The 21479-nt window shown below is 34.3% G+C and overlaps 1 protein-coding gene across 8 annotated transcripts in view; it reads left to right on the forward strand.

The window, feature by feature from the left end:
* The window catches only part of FMN1 (formin 1), a 168820-nt gene that overhangs the window by 82061 nt on the left and 65280 nt on the right, over positions 1-21479 (forward strand). For all 8 annotated transcript variants that reach the window (XM_038139829.1, XM_038139831.1, XM_038139833.1 and 5 more), the window contains 3 exons: positions 4517-5268; positions 8843-8993; positions 19110-19197. In XM_038139829.1, coding sequence (XP_037995757.1) covers positions 4517-5268; positions 8843-8993; positions 19110-19197 — 991 coding nt within the window. The remainder of the gene's footprint in view (positions 1-4516; positions 5269-8842; positions 8994-19109; positions 19198-21479) is intronic.

Below are 21479 nucleotides of genomic sequence, written 5' to 3' on the forward strand. Positions count from 1 at the left end.
TGACATTTGTCCATGTCAATCCACATTATCATTTCAAAGACATTTAGATGACCTGTTGGTTACATGAATGAGAGGATTTAGTCTTTTGGTTTTGTGATTAATTTATGATTTATCATCTGATACTGTAATGGTTAATAACAGTGTTGTACATGGATTCAATATTTGGAATTTTTCTTCCTTGAGCATATGCTTTATCATTTCCTGGGTCCCATGGGACCAAGGCTGAGTTCTTGGCTTTGTCAGAAAATATAATTTGCCTTTTTTCTGTATTGTGTCAAGTCACTTAGCAGGTGCCAAAAGGAGGTCATTGGAGACACCAGAGGGATGGGTGTAAAGGGAGAAAACAGGAAGACACTAGAACGCCAATCAAGCACTCCTGTTGTTTTCCAGGTTACAGTGAATTAGTATTTTTGGTTATTTACATAATCCTCTTACATTTTAGAAAAGAGGGTTATTTGGGGTTTTTTTTAGGGATGGTTTTATTCTACCCATTAACAGAAGTAATTTTTAGGCAGAGGGTAACACAGGCCTTCTAAGCTTAAATATAAAAGTCTGTGTTCAAGGGATCTGAGAGTCAGCTGGGATCACTTGCTTGGTGAATTGGTTTTACCCAAGGAAAAGGGATCCTGTCCATTTCAATGGCAGACACCAGACAAATCTCAACAAATCAAAAAAAAACTGATTTGTAAGTACAACTGCACTGGTGAGGATGAAAAGCAAAATAGGCAAGAACCTTCTTTAGTTAGAATCACAGGTGGAAAAAAGCCTGCATTCCAAGCAAGAGCAGATTTGGAAGCAAAAGACATTTTATCAAGAAGGATAGACAGAACTGCCTGTTTATTCAGCCTCTTCAAAATGGGTATTGGGTGGAAGCAGAGAGCTGTGGAAGAAAGGAAGAAGAGGTACATTAGCCAGGAAGGCTAGTTTTAGAATTCAGAATAGAAAAGGACATTTGACAATACTCAAGCTGAATCACATCTTGCAAAGGAAATTTAAGGGTTCACTGAAAGTGTTTTTCAGCAGTGAAAGAGAAAGAAACTAAGGAAACAAGGGGAGCATTATCCAGTAAGGACGAGGTGGAGACAAAAGGCATTGTTGATTTAACCTAGAAAATTAAGACCAAATGAGCTGCCCCAAATTTCAATAGCAGTGGTCATGAACACAGGGACAGAATTTCTCTTAAACTGAAAAACACACAGCTTTTAGTACTGAATAAAGCACAAAGATTACTTTTTTTGCATATGACAATTTTTTTTTATCCTGATACAGGGTTGACTCAATCAGTCTGTGATGTGCTGTGCTTCGCAGATCCTTTTCCCATGGAATTGCCATACCACTGATCAAACCCTTCTGTGGCTACGTACACTGCAGCCCTCTGTCTTGAATTGCAGCATGTATTTTCAGACTGTTTCCTTGTCTGATAAAATTATTGTGAATTCTGAGTTTGAACAGTGTGCTTCAGCTTAATAGCATAATATTGTATGCCTATTTAATATTGGCAATTAATGCAAGAAAGATTGTGCCAATGTAAGGCAACATTTTTCAGCAGCACATTGCTGTGTGGATTAGGCTTAAGATACTCAAGAGGTACTTTTAAATTGATGATTAAAATCTGATTTCAGCACATTAAGGCTTTTTCTTTTAAGCTAGCAGTATGAAGAAAAAATAGTAATAAGGCTTTATTGAAACATTCATGCTTCAGATATGGTATTTGTGGAAGTAACCTGGGAAAAATATATATCTAATGTCATGGAAATTTAGGCAGCTGTATCAATTCTGTGTGTGTGTACAGGAGAGGGAGTAATATGTCAGTGGCTGACTGGCAAGAGTCACTGATACAATGGAAAGCCAGAGAGCCTCAACAGACCAAGGCTTGAGGGCTTAATTTGATACTCTCTGAAAAAGCAGATTATTGTTGCAAGAAAATAAAATGGTCAGGGGAATAAAAATATGTTCCTTGCAATAGTTTATTTGGTATTGAATGTAGCTATACAATCCAGATTTCTCAAATGAGTGCTGCTGGGAAGCAAGCAACCAGGCTTCTATACCAGTCAGCAAAGTGGCAAATGCAATTTTCAAATGAAAAGAAATATATCTAAAGCTTACTGATTAACATCTCCCACATTGTTCTTTGTAGTGTCTTGCTTTCATTTTATACAGCAATTTTTACATAAATTTTCTTTAATAGGTTTCAAAATCCTCTACTCTTCTTCAGAAATAAATTATGTTAATCCATGTATGGGGGGCTTTCTAAGCTTTAGTTTCAGCTGCCTTCTAATATCTTCTGCTCCTCCAGCCTTCCTCCCATACCTTCCCTCCATCAAATATCTTGTTTCCTGCTGAAATATTTTTTCCATTCCCTCTTGCCTAAAATAGTTGCAACCAAACCTACATTTTGATGATGTTTGCTCTCCATTCAATTTATCATATGACTTTAGAGCATTTTATCTCATTTTAAGAAATAGTTTCCAGGAAGCAGACGTTTATTAAGAATATGTATGTATTATTTATGTATATATATAAAAATATCACATATTAATATTCATATTCTTGACACTTTTGTTGAAAGTATTTTCATAGGTATATGAGGTAATCTTACTTTGGTGAATAAGACATTTTGAAATAAAAAGTAATTAATAAAATTGCTTTATAATTACTAAATAGAAGTATTACTTTTTTTTTGTTATTACTAATGCTTACTATTTTTAGCTTTAATTCTTGTTTATATTGTTTTTTCAAGTTACAGAAAATAATTCTGGAAACATGCAAGTTTTATGCTTTTTCTTGCTTTTCGTTCTTTCACCTCAAATATAATTTTGACTTTAAACTACCAATTTTATATTGTAAATTAAAACTAGAGATCTGTATTTGGGAAGGCTTACAATACTAACACAGTTGCTTTTATGCCCATTTAAATGTAATAAATAGTTTTGTTAGATACTCTGCTTCTTTTACAGTGTGTTTTTAAGGTGGTTTCAGATTTACTGCTGGGAAAATCTTTAACGTTCAAAGTAAATTGTTCTGTGAGGGAGTTTTTGATGTCCAATAGGAGCAAAGTACTATGATAAAAAATACCCGTTAAATTCCTTAAGGCAAAGTTACTTCATTACCTCATTTATAGATCAGTATGCCAAGTTTAAAAAGAAAGGCAATTTCTTTGGAGCAATTCATGTGGCAGAAAATCTTATGATAGTTGAATTGAAGTAGTAATAAAAATGAGTGCCAAGAGAGTAATTGTAGGAAAAGAAAGAAAGCTAAATAAATGTATTGTTATACATATTTGTTCTGAGTCATCTATAAAACTAACTGAAATTAGGTTGTTTCCAATGCAAATCTGTTTGATTCTCTCTGTAAGACTTCAATCTGGATTTCCCACCTTTACACTTGTAAAGGAGCATTTTATATCCAGCATGTTCAGATTTTTTACTTTGGATTTTATCCTATGAAATTGATTAGAATCCAAGCTGATCACGCTCCTGTAAGTATGAGTATCTTATTTGCATATCTAGTCAAGCTTCATTTTACAATATAAACCCACAACTATTACATTATATTTGCCACGTTGAGCTACATATATATGACTTGGATGCACATTACTTAATGCTGTAAACTAGTAGCTCTGCCCTAATACTCAAGTTGCAATGGTAAGTAGGGAGTGTAATATCATGGCATAACAGGAAATAACTTAAAGGGACCTAATAACCTGGAATAGCAGTATTGGATTGTATTGGATTTTTTTGAAGGAGATATTTCTGTGCCAAATGTTTTGTATCTTTCTGACATAGCGTAAGAAAAGTGGATTTTTTTCCTTACTTGCTTAGTTATCCAGTGAAATCCTCATGATTCTCTTGGTTCTAATGTTTTTTGTTCCTGAATTGTAGATTAAAATATATCTGGAAGAAATGAAATTTTAATCTAATTGCAGAGATAAACTTGAAGAATTTATGTGTACCTCTGTGAATTTTATTGATGATAACACTTAATAGATTGAGATCTTACTTTATTTAATGTTTTATTTTGAATTAATTTCAACCTCCATTGTGTTTAATCTATTTTTTACTTCTAACATGTTGTCTCTCTAGATATGTATATATGTGTATATATATATATATATATATATGAAATGAAATAAGCAATAAACTCATGACATTAAATAGATTAACATTTGAAAAAGATGCCTTTTTTCCATAATATACCATTACTTATTGCATTCAATTAAAATCCGATAAGTCTGATTAAAGATAATGTACAACTTAAAATTTGCCCAAATTGATGTTCTATATTTTTCCTTACAAAATATATTTTGTTGAAACGCACCCTGCCAACATTTCATTAAAGATTAGTAATTGTCCAAATATATAATAGCTTGCAATAAAACCATTTATAACTGGGAAAGAGAAGTGTTTCCTACTTTGATTAAGAACATAATTTAAATGTGAAGACTTTTAACAGACTGAAAAATAAACACTTCAAAAAATATTTGCACTAAGGGTGTTTTTTTCTTGTTGCTCTGCAGTCTCAGTTTGAACTCAGGGTATTCCATATTCGCGGAGAACATGCTGTCTCAACTGCTCAGCTTGAGGAAACCATTGCACATCTGAAGAATGAACTTGATAATAAATTAAACAGAAGAAATGAAAAAGCCAAGGATATTGGTGTTTCTACTGAAGATGATAACCCACCAAAGGCATACCGAAATGTATGTATACAGACTGACAGAGAAACTTTCATAAAGCCTAGTGAAGAAGAAAGCAGAGCTGTGAAAAATAACCAAATAGTACCCAAAAAGCTTAATATTTCTTCTTTGACACATAGTATATCTGCCCAAAGTGAAAATAAGGACAATTACAATGTACAGTCATCAGAAAGTGTCTTGTCTTGTCAACCAAAACAAATGCTGCCTCCACCACCTCCTCCCCTTCCTGATTCTTCACTGTCTGCTGTAGTTCCTCCACCACCACCTTTGCCAATGGGTCCAGCTTCACTGACATCTCAGTTTGGATCTGGTCCACCACTGCCACCTCCACTTTCTGAAGGCTGCAGGAATTTTCAAGCACCACCGCCACCTCCACCGCTTCCGGGAGTGGGACCTCCTGTTCCTCCTCCACTGCCTGGATCTGGGTTACCTCCACCCCCTCCACCTCCTGGGTCCGGTTTCTTTTTTAATAGCACTTTATCTTCAAACCAAGGTCCTCGAAAACCTGCCATTGAACCTGGCCGTCCTATGAAGCCTTTGTACTGGACACGAATACAACTGCAAGATAACAGGTAAAATATACTTACTTGGACTTAGAGTTGCTGCTTACAGGTCAATGTAGAGACATGGAATTTACATAATTCTAGAAAAACACCTGAATCAGTTCTAGAAGTCTGAAAAAATAAGTTGTTATAAAATATCATTTTTAAATTAAATTTATATGTGTTATAAATGAAAACCTTTTGCATCATAACAACAACATTTTTTATTTGGGCTTTTTTTCCCAATAATTCAAGTGCTGCATGAATAACCATTATGACAGGGTGCTTCCCAGATTTAGCACTAAAATGTAAAGCGGTAGCCAAGAGATTAGAAAGATTTTTTTTTTCTTATAATTAAGTCTGCGTTGGCATTAGAATTGAAATCTTAAAGTTGGTCAGATGAGAATTTAGTTTCATTTTTGCTTTCCAGTCACTTTGTGATCCTTTCTCCAGAGAAATATGTTGTGGCATCCTCTATGATTCCAGTTCTAGAAACTGGAAACAGTTGAACTGGAACTTAACCTCTGTGCATAATTCTGTCAGAGCAGGAAGAATAAAGCATATAATACATGTGTGAATACATGCAGCTCAGCAACCTGTAGCATGAAGTGTCCATTATGGATAAGTCTGATGGAGACCTCTGCAGCTTTAAAAAATTGATAAAAAATTTAAAAAAAATACCCACCTTGCTGTGATTTAGTGCAGGGATAGAATCCCAGATGTGTTTGAAGGAGGGCTGCCATCCAGAGGGAACTTGAAATGCTTGAGTAGTGGGACTGCAAACAAGGCCAAGTGCAACGTCCTGCACCTGAGTTGGAGCAACTCCCAATATGAGTAAAATTTGTGGAATAGAGGAGGTAGATTTAGATAGGACATAAGGAAGAAATTATTTACTCTGAGAGTGGTGAGGCACTGAAAAGTTCGCAAGAGGACCTGCAGATGCCTCTTTCCCGAAAATGTTCAAGCCTGGTCTAGTGGAGGTTGTCCCTGCCCATGGCAAGGGGTTGGAATGAGATGATCTTCAAGGTTCTTTCAACCCAGGTAATTCTGTGGTTCTATAACAGTATTCTAGTAGTGTATTCTGTTGTATCAAATCCAAAGTAACTACAAAATATGCTGTTTTATCGATTAGATTGGAAGGGGTCATTTCGTGAACAGGCATAACTAAACAAGATTTTGGCCAGGTTTTTTGAAATTATCCTACAGTCTTTGTTTATGCTACCTGTTTATTTAGTTGACAGGAGAAAAGCAGTTCTCCCAGTCACACTTTTTGAAGCAGCATTAATACCTTACTGCCGCAGTTACTCAGCTGCTCTTTTTGGATTTGACTGATTCTGACTTTCCTTCTTGTGTTTATTACTGTAATATAGAGCTCCTTAAAAGGGATGGATCAAAAAGGATTTTTGGGGGATGCTTAAGTGTCACAGACTATTTTATTTTAATGAAGAGTTGTTCCTTAATTCAGGTCCTGTATTAATGCAAGTAATGAAATTACATTATTATTTGGATCTTAAAAGTTCAAACCATTATTATCTGCATTCAAAATTGTTAGCCTAGCAGCACTTACCAAGATGCTAAATTTAAACCTTTTAATAAACTAAATTATATTACTATTTATGGCTTACAGTCATAATGCATCATAATATTATATGTGCTATACAATATATACACACAGTATATTACTTATTATAATTATTTTATTATATTATTGTAGACTGTTAATTTTTAGAAATTATTTATTATAGTTTCTTTATACTGTGATAATGATTTTTTATAAATTATGTATTTATTTAAATTATTTAATATTATAATATTTTCAGGTTTCTCTATTATATTTAAACATGTTTGAAGTAAATATCTGAAATTAAGTGGATTTAAATATAAGTTTTATTTTACTTTACAGCTCTGAATTTATTTTGATGAGACAGTACCATTATTCTGGTGTAATAAAACATTGTAAGGTGTTAATATTTTATATAAAATATTTGAAAGCAACAAAGAAATGACTGAAATGTCAGTTGTATATTCTTAGTTTTTCAGAATTAAGAATAATTAAAGTTTTTCAGAAGTGAAATATTTTGGAGCAGGAGGCTTGAACATTTTGGTTTTACTTTTCCAGTATTTCTTCGGCATAATTGTTTCATAGTGAATAAATAGTTGGTCCATAAAAAAAACTTTATTGAAATTCTTCCCATTGAATCAATTACATAAAAGTTTTCTTTCTGAGACAGCACTGGTTCACCAAGCTTTTGAAAGTTAAGGGATAATTCATAGCGTTCTGATGGACTGCTGGTCACCAAATGTAATGGTCCAGCACTTTCATGATCTGTATTAGAACTGGAAATTTCTTCAAGGGTTTGCTGCTCAGATCGGAAGCCATCCAGGACTTCTTGTTGCAGAGACGGAAAGAATCCTTCATTCTTAGTATTGCTAACACTACTGTCCTGATTCAGGGACAACAACTAATTACAGGAGGAGCGAGGCTGTGGAGCTCTAAGCATGTCCTGTGACGTGGAATATGCTGCATCAGCAGATGCTAGTAGAAAAAAATGAAAAGTTCCTTAAACATTCATGATAGTAGACAGTTGAGTATTAAGTAGAAAAAGAATCCCTAAATTTGAAAAAAAAAAAAAATTGGTTCCTTTTGAATTGGTAGGTATTCCATTTTGTTGCATATTGCATCTATGTTTAGTGACATCAGCCATTTGTATTTTACAGTGGTTTTCTTCACTTTTTAATTGCAAATAATTTCACTGCCTTTTAGTGACATCTGCTGGAAGATGTGGTCCCGCCTTCTACTGATGAACAGTCAAGAGCACTCAAAAGTTGTGTCCCACATATTTTCCGGAAACATTGAAATTTTTGAAACATGGCCCTTTCAGAATTGATGTGCAATGTTTGTAGCACTACATATTATTTTCCCCTAGTCCAGATAAAACTAGAGGACTGTGTAAACAAGCTCCCAACTGATCCAAAACTAAATCCAGTCTTGGAAGGCAAAAAAAGAAGGAAAGATAATCCACATTTAAAATTTACAGTTGGCTGAATGAAGAAGAATACTGGCTAGTCTCCCAAAATATAAGCCACATAATTACTCTAGTTTCTCAGAACTACAACAAGGATAAATATGAGCATACAACATCTGTGGATAACATGAAGTAAATCAGGTCCTATACAAATTTCCCCAAACACTCTTAAAATATGCTTGAATACAGTTTGTTCACTATTTGTTGATGTTGTTTATTTTTATAGGTCTAAATAGATTACTGGGAATTTCTCAAAAAAGCTGACATTGGAGTACTTCTAATCCTAGTTGAAGTGGCAGAAATCTCTTGACGTGTATTTGCACAAGCTGCCGTTGTTGCACAAACAATGGTACAATATGAATGATGCATAGCCTAGCAGGCATGGACTAAGTAGGTCCAACTAATGACTAAAACTCATAGGAAAACTTTTGACTCCTTACAGGAGCAAGGTATAGGAAAGAAATGCTCTGTGTGTTGCTTTGAGTTTAAATCTATAATGGATTTTCATCTGTTATGGTTAGATGTATTGTGGTTTCTCATAATGCTTAGAAATTTTATTATTACCTTTCCCTTTACAGGAAAACTGCTATGCCAACATTATGGGAATCACTGGAAGAACCTGATATACTTGACACTACTGAGTTTGAATATTTATTCTCCAAAGACACCACTCAGGAAAAAAGAAAACCATTATCAGAGACTTATGAAAAAAAAACCAAGGCCAAAAAGGTATTTATTTTTTCCTTGTCTTTTTGTTGTTGTTGTTGTTGTTTGTGTGTGTGGTACTGTTTTGTCTTTCATTTTGAGAAAACTGCCTTTTAATTTTTGGATTTTTTTGTGAATGACTAAGCATTAATCAGCAATCCGTAGTTTTCTATCTCAATTCTCTTGCTTGAGAATGCAGGGCTATTATTTACCTTGGAAAATCTTTTACCTTTGCTAATGAAAGTTCCACATCCCAGTGTGGTAGAAAAAATACTGTATGGGAGAATAGAATTAAAGTTCTAATTAATATCTGAAAGTGCCAGTATTTCTGGCCCCTATTTGCCCTTGAGCTGATGTATAATTAATGCCTATCATTAGTTACTCCAGCAAACCTCTCTTCCACTGAGATTAATTTTATTAGAAAAATAAAATTTAAAGCAAAATTTTAAATAATGAATGCAAATTTTTTTCCAGTATAGCTAGAGTTGTGTCAGGAAGGGGAACAGGCAGGACAGTCATGTCTTAAATGGCCCAAGCTACACGCAGTAGCTGTGTCATTGCCGTAGTGCAGATACGGTCAGCTTTAGGCATGATCCATTACAGAGGCAGCTGGCACTTGCCAGTTGGGATGTGCAGATGGGAAAAACAAATGCCATTAGTAGTATTTACTGCCATAATCAATACTGTTTTCCTAAAATAGTGTGTTTGCATGTCAGAAACTCCTGAAACATTTATTGTTTTAAATTTCTTTGAGTTTACCTGCTTGGAACCACAAGAGGGCACTTTGCATGTGAGCTGTGCTTGCTACCTTCAATTTTATAATACATAGAGCATGAAACATTTATACATGTTGGGCTTCCAGATCTTTCAGAACATTTTTGATCATAAATTCCCTATGTTGTGTTTTAATGCAGCAGCTAATGAGAAATATCAATGAGGCTCTAGAATTTGTAGAACTCAAATTCATGCAATGCAAAAACAAATAATTAAAAATGGGGCCTGGATGGGGACATGCTGGCATTTGTAAATACACACCAAAGAAATTATTGTTACAGTCCTTCAAATATTAGACTGAAGTTGGTCATGAACATCTCTGTGAAAAACATTTTGAGATATTTTACTTGAAAAATGCTTGAAGTGAATGGGACATGTAGCAGCAGCTGTATCCATAAATTCAATTTGGTCTCGTAACTTATGCCTTCTTTCTAATATTTATTTTTACATTTCATTAATTTACCTTTTTTCAGAAAGAATTATGTAATAGGAAATACAGGTTTCTAAAGAACTTTGAAGAATTTAATCACTGTAACTTTAATGGAGAACTAATATGCTCAAGTAGTTGCCTGTTTATTTCAAAATCTCAGTAATTAAGGGAGTATATCTACTTCTCCAAGGGGGTGACAGCAAACCAGGTACAGAATTAGGCCTGTGTACTGAAAGATGAAATTGTGCTTTTCTTTTTCCTTGCTGCTTTGCAAACTAACTTACTTGTTTGAGCAGTGTGTTTTTTTAGTGATCTCTCTTGGCTTATCCAGAATTGAATTGGGTAATACTTACAGAACATATTGTTATAATAATATGCATTATTTGTCGTGAGCAACCAATGTATTTTCATAGAAAGACAGCCTTTTTATTTCTATCAACATTTTAATTATTCTGGTTTGTTATTAGAGTTAAGCTTACTATTTTAAGACAATGGATATTTTACTGAAATTAATGAAGTGAAAAAAGTTTCTTTAAAGTACTGTGGGAAAATACAAAAATAAATCCCCTTAGAAATAAATTCAAAATTATTTCTATTACCATTCTATTTAGTTTTGGAAACTGATGGGATTGTGAAGATGGTGTTACAAACCATGGGAGCTGTAGGGTTTTCTGTGACAATTTACAAAAGCTGTGGTCAGAAGTGTGAAATTCCATCATTTGGTCAAATTAAAAATCAAAAATAAATCTGCTTTTAGAATTCAAAGAAAATTTTAATTGAGTACAGAAGCATTTTCTTTTTGTGTATCCTGTCTTTTCACCTTTCTCAGTTAATTGACTCATAGTAGCAGCTGAATGTTTTTACAGACAGTTGGCCCTCTTAGATGGTCCTGTGTTTTTCTTTGTCTCTCTGAAAGCCCAGATATGTGCAGGCTGGCTCCAGTGGATCAGTCTTGGTGGGCTGCAAATGATACAGTAGTAGAGAGGCGTTTTATTTATTTACAGGAGGATTTATTAGTAGATAATAACAGAGAACTCCTGTAGATCAATATAAAGCTGTCAGTTTGGGTAGTTTCATTTCTGGTTTCTCATGCTTCTTTTGGCTCTCAAAGTTTCTTGCCTTTTTCCTAACAATTATATCTACTAGGGTTTTAGCAGGAATCTTTTTCTTTGCTTCAGTACATAAATTTCTGTGTGTCTGGTCTTAAAAATGGTACCAGTGTCACATTATAGGAATTTGTATAGTCTGGTTAAAGATGCTTTCTACAGACATTAAGAAACACAAATCTTATATGACGCTCATCCTATATTACAGATTTATTTAGCTGATGACATGTCATTATGTACTTCCTTATAAATTCCTTTTTCATGTTCACTAAAAAAGTCTTCCAGAGCAAGATGTAAGTACAGCATTGAAGTTGTAGTTTGTGTTTGAAATAGTTAAGCTGTTTTATTTAATGATACTCGGTCAGACTGACCCACTCCCTGCACTGAAACTCTTCTCTGCACAAACTTTGCCTTATTTCATAGCATCTTATACAAACTAAGTTCAACTTCTTTGGTGTTTAGGGAAATGACAGACCAATAGATGGTGCAGGTCTGCTTATTAAAGCATGATTGTTCAATACTTTGGTCCTTGAGTGAGAATTACATCAGTGCCTCACAATCAAGTTCCTTTTTCAACTGGAAGTAAGATTTTATGTTTTGAATTAGAGGGTAATTGTTTCTCATTTAACTCTTTTGCAATTTCAAATAAAACAATATTACTTAGTTTCTTCTGCGAATTATTCGTTTTGTGAAATCAGTTGGAATAATCTGTGTGCTTAGGCTGTGAAATGAATGCTTCTGTGGAAAGCCTATAGAAATTTCAGTTTGTTCTGTTCTTACCCATTTATCCAGGTAGTAGACACTGTATGGCAACACAGATTAAAAAATTCACTGTATGCTCTGCTTTTTTTTACTTACAACTGATAGACACCTGCCATTTTCAGCCAGAAATGTCTAAATGTCCTACGTAAGCTGCACCAGGGAGGTTTAGGTTGGACATGGAAGAATTTCTTCGCAGAAAGGGTGATAAGCCATTGGAATGGACTCTCCAGGGAGGTGGCAGAGTCACCGTCCCTGGAGGTGTTTAAGGAAACGCTGACTGTTGGCACTCAGTGCTGTGGTCTGCTTGACGTGGTAGTGTTCAGTCATAGGTTGGACTTGATGTCAGAAATCTTTTTTAACCTGATTGATTCTGTGATTAAGATAAATAGAATGGCCAGTCTATTTTCCAGTATCATTGGGCAAGTTATGCTCAGAAAGAAAACTTCTGAGTGTATATTCATATTATACATATAAATTTATACTCATATATATTGTATAATTAAAATATAAAAATTTTTTCATAAAATGAACATTTATAATATTTATATTAAATGAATATTTATAATATTTGTATAGTATAATAGTATTTCAATATATCAATAACATTTCTATTCATGCATATATATATATATATATATATATATATATATATATACACTCACTTTCAAAGTCGGAGAATACATTGAGGCCTCTGTGGACTTCTCTGCTATTTGTAGTTACTTTTTCACTTATTTCTTGGATAGCAGAATGCTAACTCTGCAGCCACCACCTATTTGCAAGAGGCTTCATATATACTGAAGTAGATCCTTCACAAGGTTTTCATGTGTCTGAGATCTTGTCTGACAGACAAAGATAAGCACAAAGCTAATTCAATTAACCACAAGGTTAATATGATTAAGAATATTCAGCTACCTAAAAAATAAGATGGGGTACAGCTGGCTAACTGACTGGTAATAGTTCAGCAGAAGGAGTCTTGGCACTATAGTGGCTCTCAAAGAGGAACATGAATTTTCAAATCATGGTAATACTAAAAATGAAAAGCAGAACTCTGATAGATCAAGAAGTATTGCTTGCAAGACACTACTCAGCCATGTCTCAGTTAAGAACTGCATCTACATTTAGGCACTACAACCCTGCATTAAAAAGTTGCTAACTGTAAAGAGTCAAGAAGAGGGAAAATGATGAAAAGCGAAGTAGTCTCTAAGGAAAGAATCAAATTATTATGATTGTTTAGTCTAGAAAGGAGAAGGTTGATTGGGACACACAGTATAAGTGTAATCAAGTGCATGCAGCTGCTGCAAAGAAAAATTATGAAAAGCTTTCTAAGAGCAAGGATACCGAAGGAATGCAGAAAAATTTTGGCTAGGGAAATTGTGTTTCTGTATTTGGAGATCTTTAGAAAAGTTTGTTTAGAGTGGTACACATATAATTGATAACTGTCTTGAAGTGCAGAAATGCTGTGAATGACATTTTGAGTGCCTTTTCAACATGTTAATGCTGTTAATTTATTAAAAGACATAAAGTCCACCTTCTGTCCATTATCCTATGGATTGAAACAGCCAGCTATACTTTTTTCAAAAACACTTTCATGATTCCCAAATTTGTTGCCTTCATGCCAGATAGAAATGGCTTATTGGGTTGCACTGATTTCTAGAGGCTTCTGGCAAGTATGTGGGGGAAGAAAGGCACAGAAATTAAGAATCTAAGCTGCAATGGTAATACAACTTAAAGGACTGCATAAAAGGTGATTTTACTTATTTTTAGAAATATATAACTTATTTTGGAAAAATATAGTTCATTCACTTGATACAATGTAAACCAAATATAGGTTAAATGAAGGTCAGGTCTACATTTCTAGTACACAAATATATATACCTGAAGACTTGAAGTTTGTTATGGTAATGCTTATCTGGGCTTAGAAGCTCTGCAAACAGTGTGGCTGCTCATGCTTCTTTGATCATGCAGCCCTTTGGGAAATGTAGCATCTTTGGAAGAACTTTAAGGTTTTTTCCCAACTGTACACCTTATGAAATAATGCAGGAAACTCTTGTTCTTGTGCATTTATTTTCTCTGCATGTCTGCAATCTTTCATTTAATAGTCTATGTATTATGTAGGTAATGATAAAAATGAAGTGTTCTGAGGTTTTGATATAATGTCTTGAAAATAGAATTTGGGTTTTTTTCTGCTTGGGAGAATTTACTGGCTAGATGAATATATTAGTTATGTCCCAATATTAGAGCAAGATACTATGCAACATATTTAAACCTTAAAAATATAATTCTTCTCTCATAAAAATGTTTTTGAATTAACACTAGATGCATTATAATCTTATATGAAGTAATGTAATGCAGTAAATGTTTGGAGTTGATGTCCATGAAATGGAGAAAAGATGTTTGCTGACTTTCCCAGAGACTCTAGATGGATGAATAATATACAGAAGGACTGGGATTTATTTATAGTTATTTTATAGTTCTGAAGTGGTTGAATCTGCAGCACGAAAAGTTCAAATTATTGGAGGAAAATGAAAGTCCCTTAGCACCTGAGTATGAATCAAATAAATAAAAGACATAATTCATTATGTATTAAGCTATGATACTCTGTAATCTTGAAAAGGAGATAATTAAAATAGAAGATTTCTTTACTGCAATTTTTTCCATGTGCATTTTGTAGCTCCATTGCTAGATTTAACACATATTTTGACATTGTGTTAGGTTTTCCAATATATTTGAGCACTTGTTAGTAATTTATCCTCATAAACTCAAGTATTTTCTATACTTTTTCAAGAAACAGGATAGTTGGATATTTGTGATGCCACTCTGTCTTCATCTTACCAAAAAAAAGAGTAAATGTCAAGTAATTTGTGTCAGGTGTATGCTCCAAATGAAAGTCCATCAATCATTTTTGGCCCTTTAGTGCAATGATTATAATTTCAAAGACGCAGGAGGACATTAAAGATAATGGCTTTTCTGTTGTCTATTATCTCTAACAGACTTCACATAATTATTAACATGTGTTCTCATTTACGAAGAGTGTCAATATTTTGAGTGAATTGCATTTTTTTAACTGAAAGGGATATGCCTGTCAGCAAGTTTTTTGTCCATCTAACTAAATGAGGAATTACAATTAATAAATTTTGTGTTTCTGCAAGAAGGGCAGATATTGCAGAAAATGTTGGAAGCTTTGCAGGGTTGAAACACAATGACTGTCTTCAGCTGTCTGCATAAGATAATAAACAGTTCAAACTTTAGCAGAAATAGTAAAATTCTAGTGCATGCTCATCCGAGGCACTCTCACTTTCTTTTTATATTTTATGCTGTGCCGAGAAAAATATTTGGCATTCCTTGTTTTTCACAAAGCCCTAGAGTCACGTAGAATAAAGAAATTATCCACAGGGTGAATATCTATTTTGTGGTTTGTCTAATTTTTGTAGTTCTGATAGGCTTAAAGATATTGAGAAAAGTTTCTTATTAGCTCATTCATACCTCCTATTTGAACCTGATATATTGCCATTTGTGTGTACTTAGGAAAAAGGCTAAAAGTAGTGGTGTTTTCAAGGTATTAAAATAGTTAATAGACTTTTAAAAATGTAAAGCTATGGTTCACTCATATTAAGGAAAACGTAGTTAAATTTGGCTCTCCTTTGAGTAGGAATATGAGAGATAATGTCTAGTCTTAAGCTTCTGAAATGTCATTGGTAACTCTTGGAGTGTTTATGCAGAATGGCTTGAGGGACATACTTTGGCTTCTTGTGCAGGATATTCTTCCTGTGTTTGAACAGGGTTTCAGCAATCCAAACATGTGTCCATGACGTTGATTTGCTGTAAAAGTTGGTGAGTGGGAATGGAGGGAAAAGCTGTAATATGCAGGACAGCTTTTTAGCTTATGGCTTTTCTCAATAAATTTAAATATTGTGGAAAGAATCCATACACCACCATGAGGAAGGATTTAACTTTTAATCACTAAAGTAAACTGAATCTCTTCAGATTTCAGCACCAATAAGTGTCCTAGACAGAATATAGGCATTGCAGTTTGACAGAACAGTAAAGTCTGCTGTATAGTATTTAATGAAATACATTTCTGGCTACATTAGAAAAACACCTTCTAATGGGAATGACAGAATAATTTAGTAGTGTATTCAAGCTTTGGTATATCTTCACTTTTTAATTAGATTATAAAGTTTTGAAAGATGTAGATGAGACACTTTTATGTACTGGAAATCAGCGAACTTAGCATTAAAAAATAGGGGGAAAACAACAAAAATCAAATAATGCTATGATCAGTGAAGTAAAGGAATTATCACCAGCAGTCACAATTTTGTCACTAAGCCAGAAGATGCTGCATCCATTACAACAATGCATTCATAGTCTGGAGAAGCAACATGCAGCTGGCAAACCCCATCAGCTGGCACAGCAGCGTCAGCTGGCTTGTAGCTGCCTACCTGTCACTGCCAGCTACAAGCAAGTCCCAATATGCTGAGAGGTGATCAGTGATTTGTCTTTTAAAAGCATAGACTAAATAGTTCAACACAGTCCTTACAAACTTTCCTTTTATTTGCCTTATGTTTTTACTGAACTGAAAAAGTGCTGATTTTTTTGTGTCTCCGTTCTATTTGGAATTCACACCCATATGTAATTCCCCCTTAGTGACAGAATAACCATCATTTGGGACCAAGTTAGTGTCTTTGAAAATTAATTCTCTTTTTCACTACTGAAAATTTTTTTACTGCAAAATCTTTCTAATAACTATGGGTTTGAAGTAGTTTTATGCTTGATGTAAGCTATTCTGTTGTCATGGTCCTCCATTTTTGCTCTCTAATGAACTAATTATTAGCCTTCAGTTACTTGTTGAAGCTATTTCAGGTAGTCTGCATCTAGCTTGATGCCTGGTAATTGTGACCATGTATACATTTGTCTAAAATGCAAGTGAACATACAGTCAGTTGCCGTTTTAAATCATTAATCTCTCGTTTAACTTTTAAAATTATATAGGGCTTTCTTTAAGGGTTTTCTCACAAATTGTTTAGGGGGGAGGTCTTGCTTAGTGATGTGAGCTAGTTTGATCATATCTGGAGGATACAGTAGCACTTACAAGTACTTCAGTGGAATGATTTCAAATGTCATGTTGTCTACAACAGCTGTAGTCTGGAAAGGTTTTGCCTCAAACTAGGCATATCTAATGGGGTTTATGACAACCTATGAATTTGCCCTGAACAAGGTCAACCTGGAGGTCAGTGAATGCTGTACAAATTGTGTACTGCTCAAACCTGTAATTATCCCTGTAAGAAGTTAATGTGCTGTGGAGTTCAGCAAATTCATGTAAAGCTTCAGAGATGACCATGGTAAGTAAACCGAGCAGTTACTTACGTTTGCTCAGAAGAATCAGTCAGCAGGATGTGATGCTTCCACAGCATTCATTTAAGGTAACTTGGAGCAAAATCATCTTGTCTGCTTGTGTATTCAGGAAATAAAGAGCCTGAATACTTTGTAGTTTGAACAAAACACTTTCCATAGTATTAATTTCTTAATATCCATCATATGTGCTGTACAAATAGGCAGAAAAACTCTCAGGATAGATTTTTTCAAATTTTGACAGAAAATATGAACCATCTACTTTAACGTAAGTTTATTATTGATTACCTACAAGAGGGACCTAAAATATCTGTCAGATCTTTGTTGAAGAGAGCATTTGTTCCAACTTGTGCATATATTATCCAATTTCGGTACTCTAAATACTGACTTTGCATTTTCACGTGAAAATGTCAGTATCATTTCTCTTTTTCCTCTATTTGTCAAAAAATTTAGTCTTGTATATGGGTGACTAAGTATTTTCATAGGTAAATATTTGCAAATCACATGAAACATAGATAGGAAATGTTTTTATGAGTTAGTATAAATTTTGTCAGTTAACTGTCTCTGATTTGAGTATCAATACAAGTATTCTAGGAATAAGCCATAACAATTGCTTTAAGTTTTTACTATGATTAAATATCCAAATATAAATGCCACCTTTAATTTAAATAATACAATTAAATTTGGGAAAATATAGATTAAATATTATTCAAATACTAAAAATATAAATTTAGAGAAAACATAGCTATTAATTTTAATTTTGCATAGGAGTTAGTATTTTTGATAGTTTTTGTACATCAACACTATGAAGTAAGCCATCTGCTTGGATCAGAACATTTTGTAGTTTTGAAGAACTTGTGTCTGTATTGCATTTTGTGATGTGCTCCTGTCATATCTTCCTTACGAAATAAATCAAAATCACAGATACCAATGGCCCAGACATTGTGGGAAATTAGTTTTTTACATTTTTAACATCTGAGCAACACTCATCCCCTTCTTTATAAGTAATTGCAACCAGCCAAAATAACATTAAGGTTTCCCTTCCTCCTCTTTCTTCCTCTCCCCCTAAACTGACATCAGAAAGTATGAGAATCTGAATGCCAGTATATTATGCTATCAAATATCTGTACCCAAATGTGAAAAAAATCCTGAAATCCCTGTGGAGTGTCAACAGTGTAGAATAAGCACATTCAGACATGAGCAAAAGAAATACTTTGAGTAGTGTCCAGTGTTCCAGAAGCAGTGTTGAGAGAGCATAAAACGACAATTCTTCAATTCTTCTTGGTCAGGAATTGATTCTTTGCTGAAAAAAAAAGACATGAGCCTGTTCACACTGAAATGTAAACTACCAGACAAACTAAGGAACTTGTGATGTACTCAGTGTCTTTAATAGTTCTTAAATGTCATTTAAAGAAAAAGGGGGGAAAAACATATTCCAGAATAAATATTTGATGTGCCTTTTTCTTTTCCTGTGTAACAGCATCCTACAAGTAAGAGGTGATGTTCTTTGGTAGACTTGATGAGAATTCAGTCTTATAATTCATTTGTTAAGGTGCAGAGCACAAAGATAAAGGTCTTACTACCACATTTAGATAATAAAAGGATTTGATGTTCTGAGAAACATTGAATTCAATTCACAAGTTAGCTTCTGTTATAAAAGTGACTGAATCCTTTGTAGAGTGTTCCCTTGATCTCAGATCATTTTGCATCACCTTTCTAGATTATCAAATTGCTGGATGGAAAGCGGTCTCAAACTGTAGGAATTTTAATATCGAGTTTGCACTTGGAGATGAAGGATATTCAACAAGGTAAGTGTTTCTTACACTTAATGTATTGTACTTGCATGGATTTTTTTTCATAGCCCTCAGATAATTTCTGACAGTGCAAAATGTGTTTTGAATAGTCTCCTAAACTACCAGAAGAATCATTCTTCCAATATCTTCCAGTTTATGTAAAAGTTTCACTTAAAAACTAGAATTGAATTTAGGTACAACTCTTTCTGTACCTCTACAGTTAGCATAACACTTTCAGTACCGTGTTTCCATATTCCTCCCCTGCAGTTCCCTGCTTTTTCTAAAGCAAGTCGTCCACCAACAGGAATTAAATGGAGGGCTTACACATAAATCTTTCAGGCTTCAAACATGCAGTCAGTATTTTTTAATATTTACATTTTGCTTCATTAACAGTATAAGAAGTACATCCCAAACTGATGTTACCATGTAAGAATCAGAAAAAGAATTACTGGATGGCATTTTTCAAAGCATGAGGCTAGTCAGTTGTAAATTCCATTACTGGTAGAAATTATTTAAGTTTGCCAATACAACTGGAGAGAAATACAGATTTTTCAGAACACTGGGGTGATTGAGAGTCTGCTTATGTTCTGGATTTAAAAAGATATTGTTTAAGGATATTGTTTATTTCTTTTTCACATTAAGAAAAGGAAAATATTCACCATTTAAAACAACTGCTGGAACAACTCAAGTTGATGTCTCCTTTTTTGCTATTGTTTTCGCTCCATCACATGCAAATACTGGGTAGGGTGTTGAGATGCTGCTGGCATTGATTATTATTAATTTCAAAAGAGCCTTTGAGCATCTAGCACTTTAAAAGCACAAGGGCTTACAGATGTCTCTTGGGATGCAGAGGAATAAGGAAAAGAAGGAATAACTTTGTGTCTGCCAGTATTGTGTGAAAGGTATCAGAATGAGATGGAAAAAAACTGCTATTACTAAAGGTCTAAATAATTTGCTAGCAGAAGTGTCAGCAGCACAGGGATAGGATAGAAGCTTTATTACAAAAACTGGGTAATATTCTTAAGAATCTTCAGAGATTGGTTTTCTTTTTATTTTCCATGCCATGACGTTCTACTAAAATAGAGCATCTCTATCTCTCTGAGTTGTTTGCTGTACTTGTGTAGCTTTTGAAATCTTCTGGCCAATTTATACCAGCTCTGAGAGACCATAATGATCCAAATATCCGGGTATATATCCAATAGCATTTTTTACTTGAGTCAGCAGTGCCCTTTTGGATCACATGTATCAATTGTCCCCTTGGCTGTGTTTGCATTGCAGAGCAATACAGAGCAATCTCAGAGTGCACAAACATGCTTCAGAATCAAATTTAATGAGACAATATGCTTTAGGAGCATGCCAACAGTCTCCATCTTTAGCAGTCTCTAAATTCCCCAGGATCAGATCAGAGATAGTTAAAACTTGAAACGTGCATAGTGGGAACTGTTGGTGTCTACAAATCCATTTCTAAAGACTACCCTACTTGCAGTTAAAGATGTAGCTAATGTAATCCTACAAGTTTAATGAAAATTAGAGTGTTGGTAGAAGAAAGACACCAAAACAAATGCTGTCACTGAGGAAAAGTTTAGAACTCATCACCCTTTCTTGTCTGAGGTAGCAAATGACTGGCCTGTCACCACATGTGTTGCTCAAGGCAGCAATAGGATATGCTGCCTCTTGCTTATGGAAACAGCTAGGAGCTACCATCAGGATTTGGGAATACCATTAGTGGAACTTTTAAAAAAATGTACTAACAAGGCAGTCTGACTGATTCTAAGCAAAATCTGTGTTCAGAGACTATCTAGGGTGAAAAACTGGTTCACAAAACTCGGAAAACATTGTTCTGTAGAGAGGACCTTTAGGAATGTACATTACTCTGAAAATAACACTAGAATTATGCTTGTTTCTCTTTTAATGTCCGTTTATTCCATGGTATTTTGTGTAATTTAAATCTGTGGTCAGTCTTGCCTCTCAGCGGACAAATTATTTGAAGACTGCTGTAGTCAATGCACTGGATGAAAAAAAATAATGATAGGCTAAATGGTGCATGACAACACCTAACCAAAAAAGCATGTAACCATTGGGTCATGCATGTTAACTTTTCTTTTTTTTTAAAGAGGAGTTGCAAAGAGCTACCTCTAAAAACACGCAGTTAAGCACTCATCTCTTTTTTCACGCCGATTTCCATGGCGGAATTCAGTACGTGAAAAGCAGGGATAAGTTAATAGCCTTCGACTGCTTACAACAGAGAATGTAGAAATCTGAAGCAAAAGAAAGTCAGAAGTGAAAAAAAAATACCT

Source organism: Motacilla alba, chromosome 5, assembly GCF_015832195.1.
Source record: "Motacilla alba alba isolate MOTALB_02 chromosome 5, Motacilla_alba_V1.0_pri, whole genome shotgun sequence".
NCBI classification, from domain to species: Eukaryota; Metazoa; Chordata; class Aves; order Passeriformes; family Motacillidae; genus Motacilla; species Motacilla alba.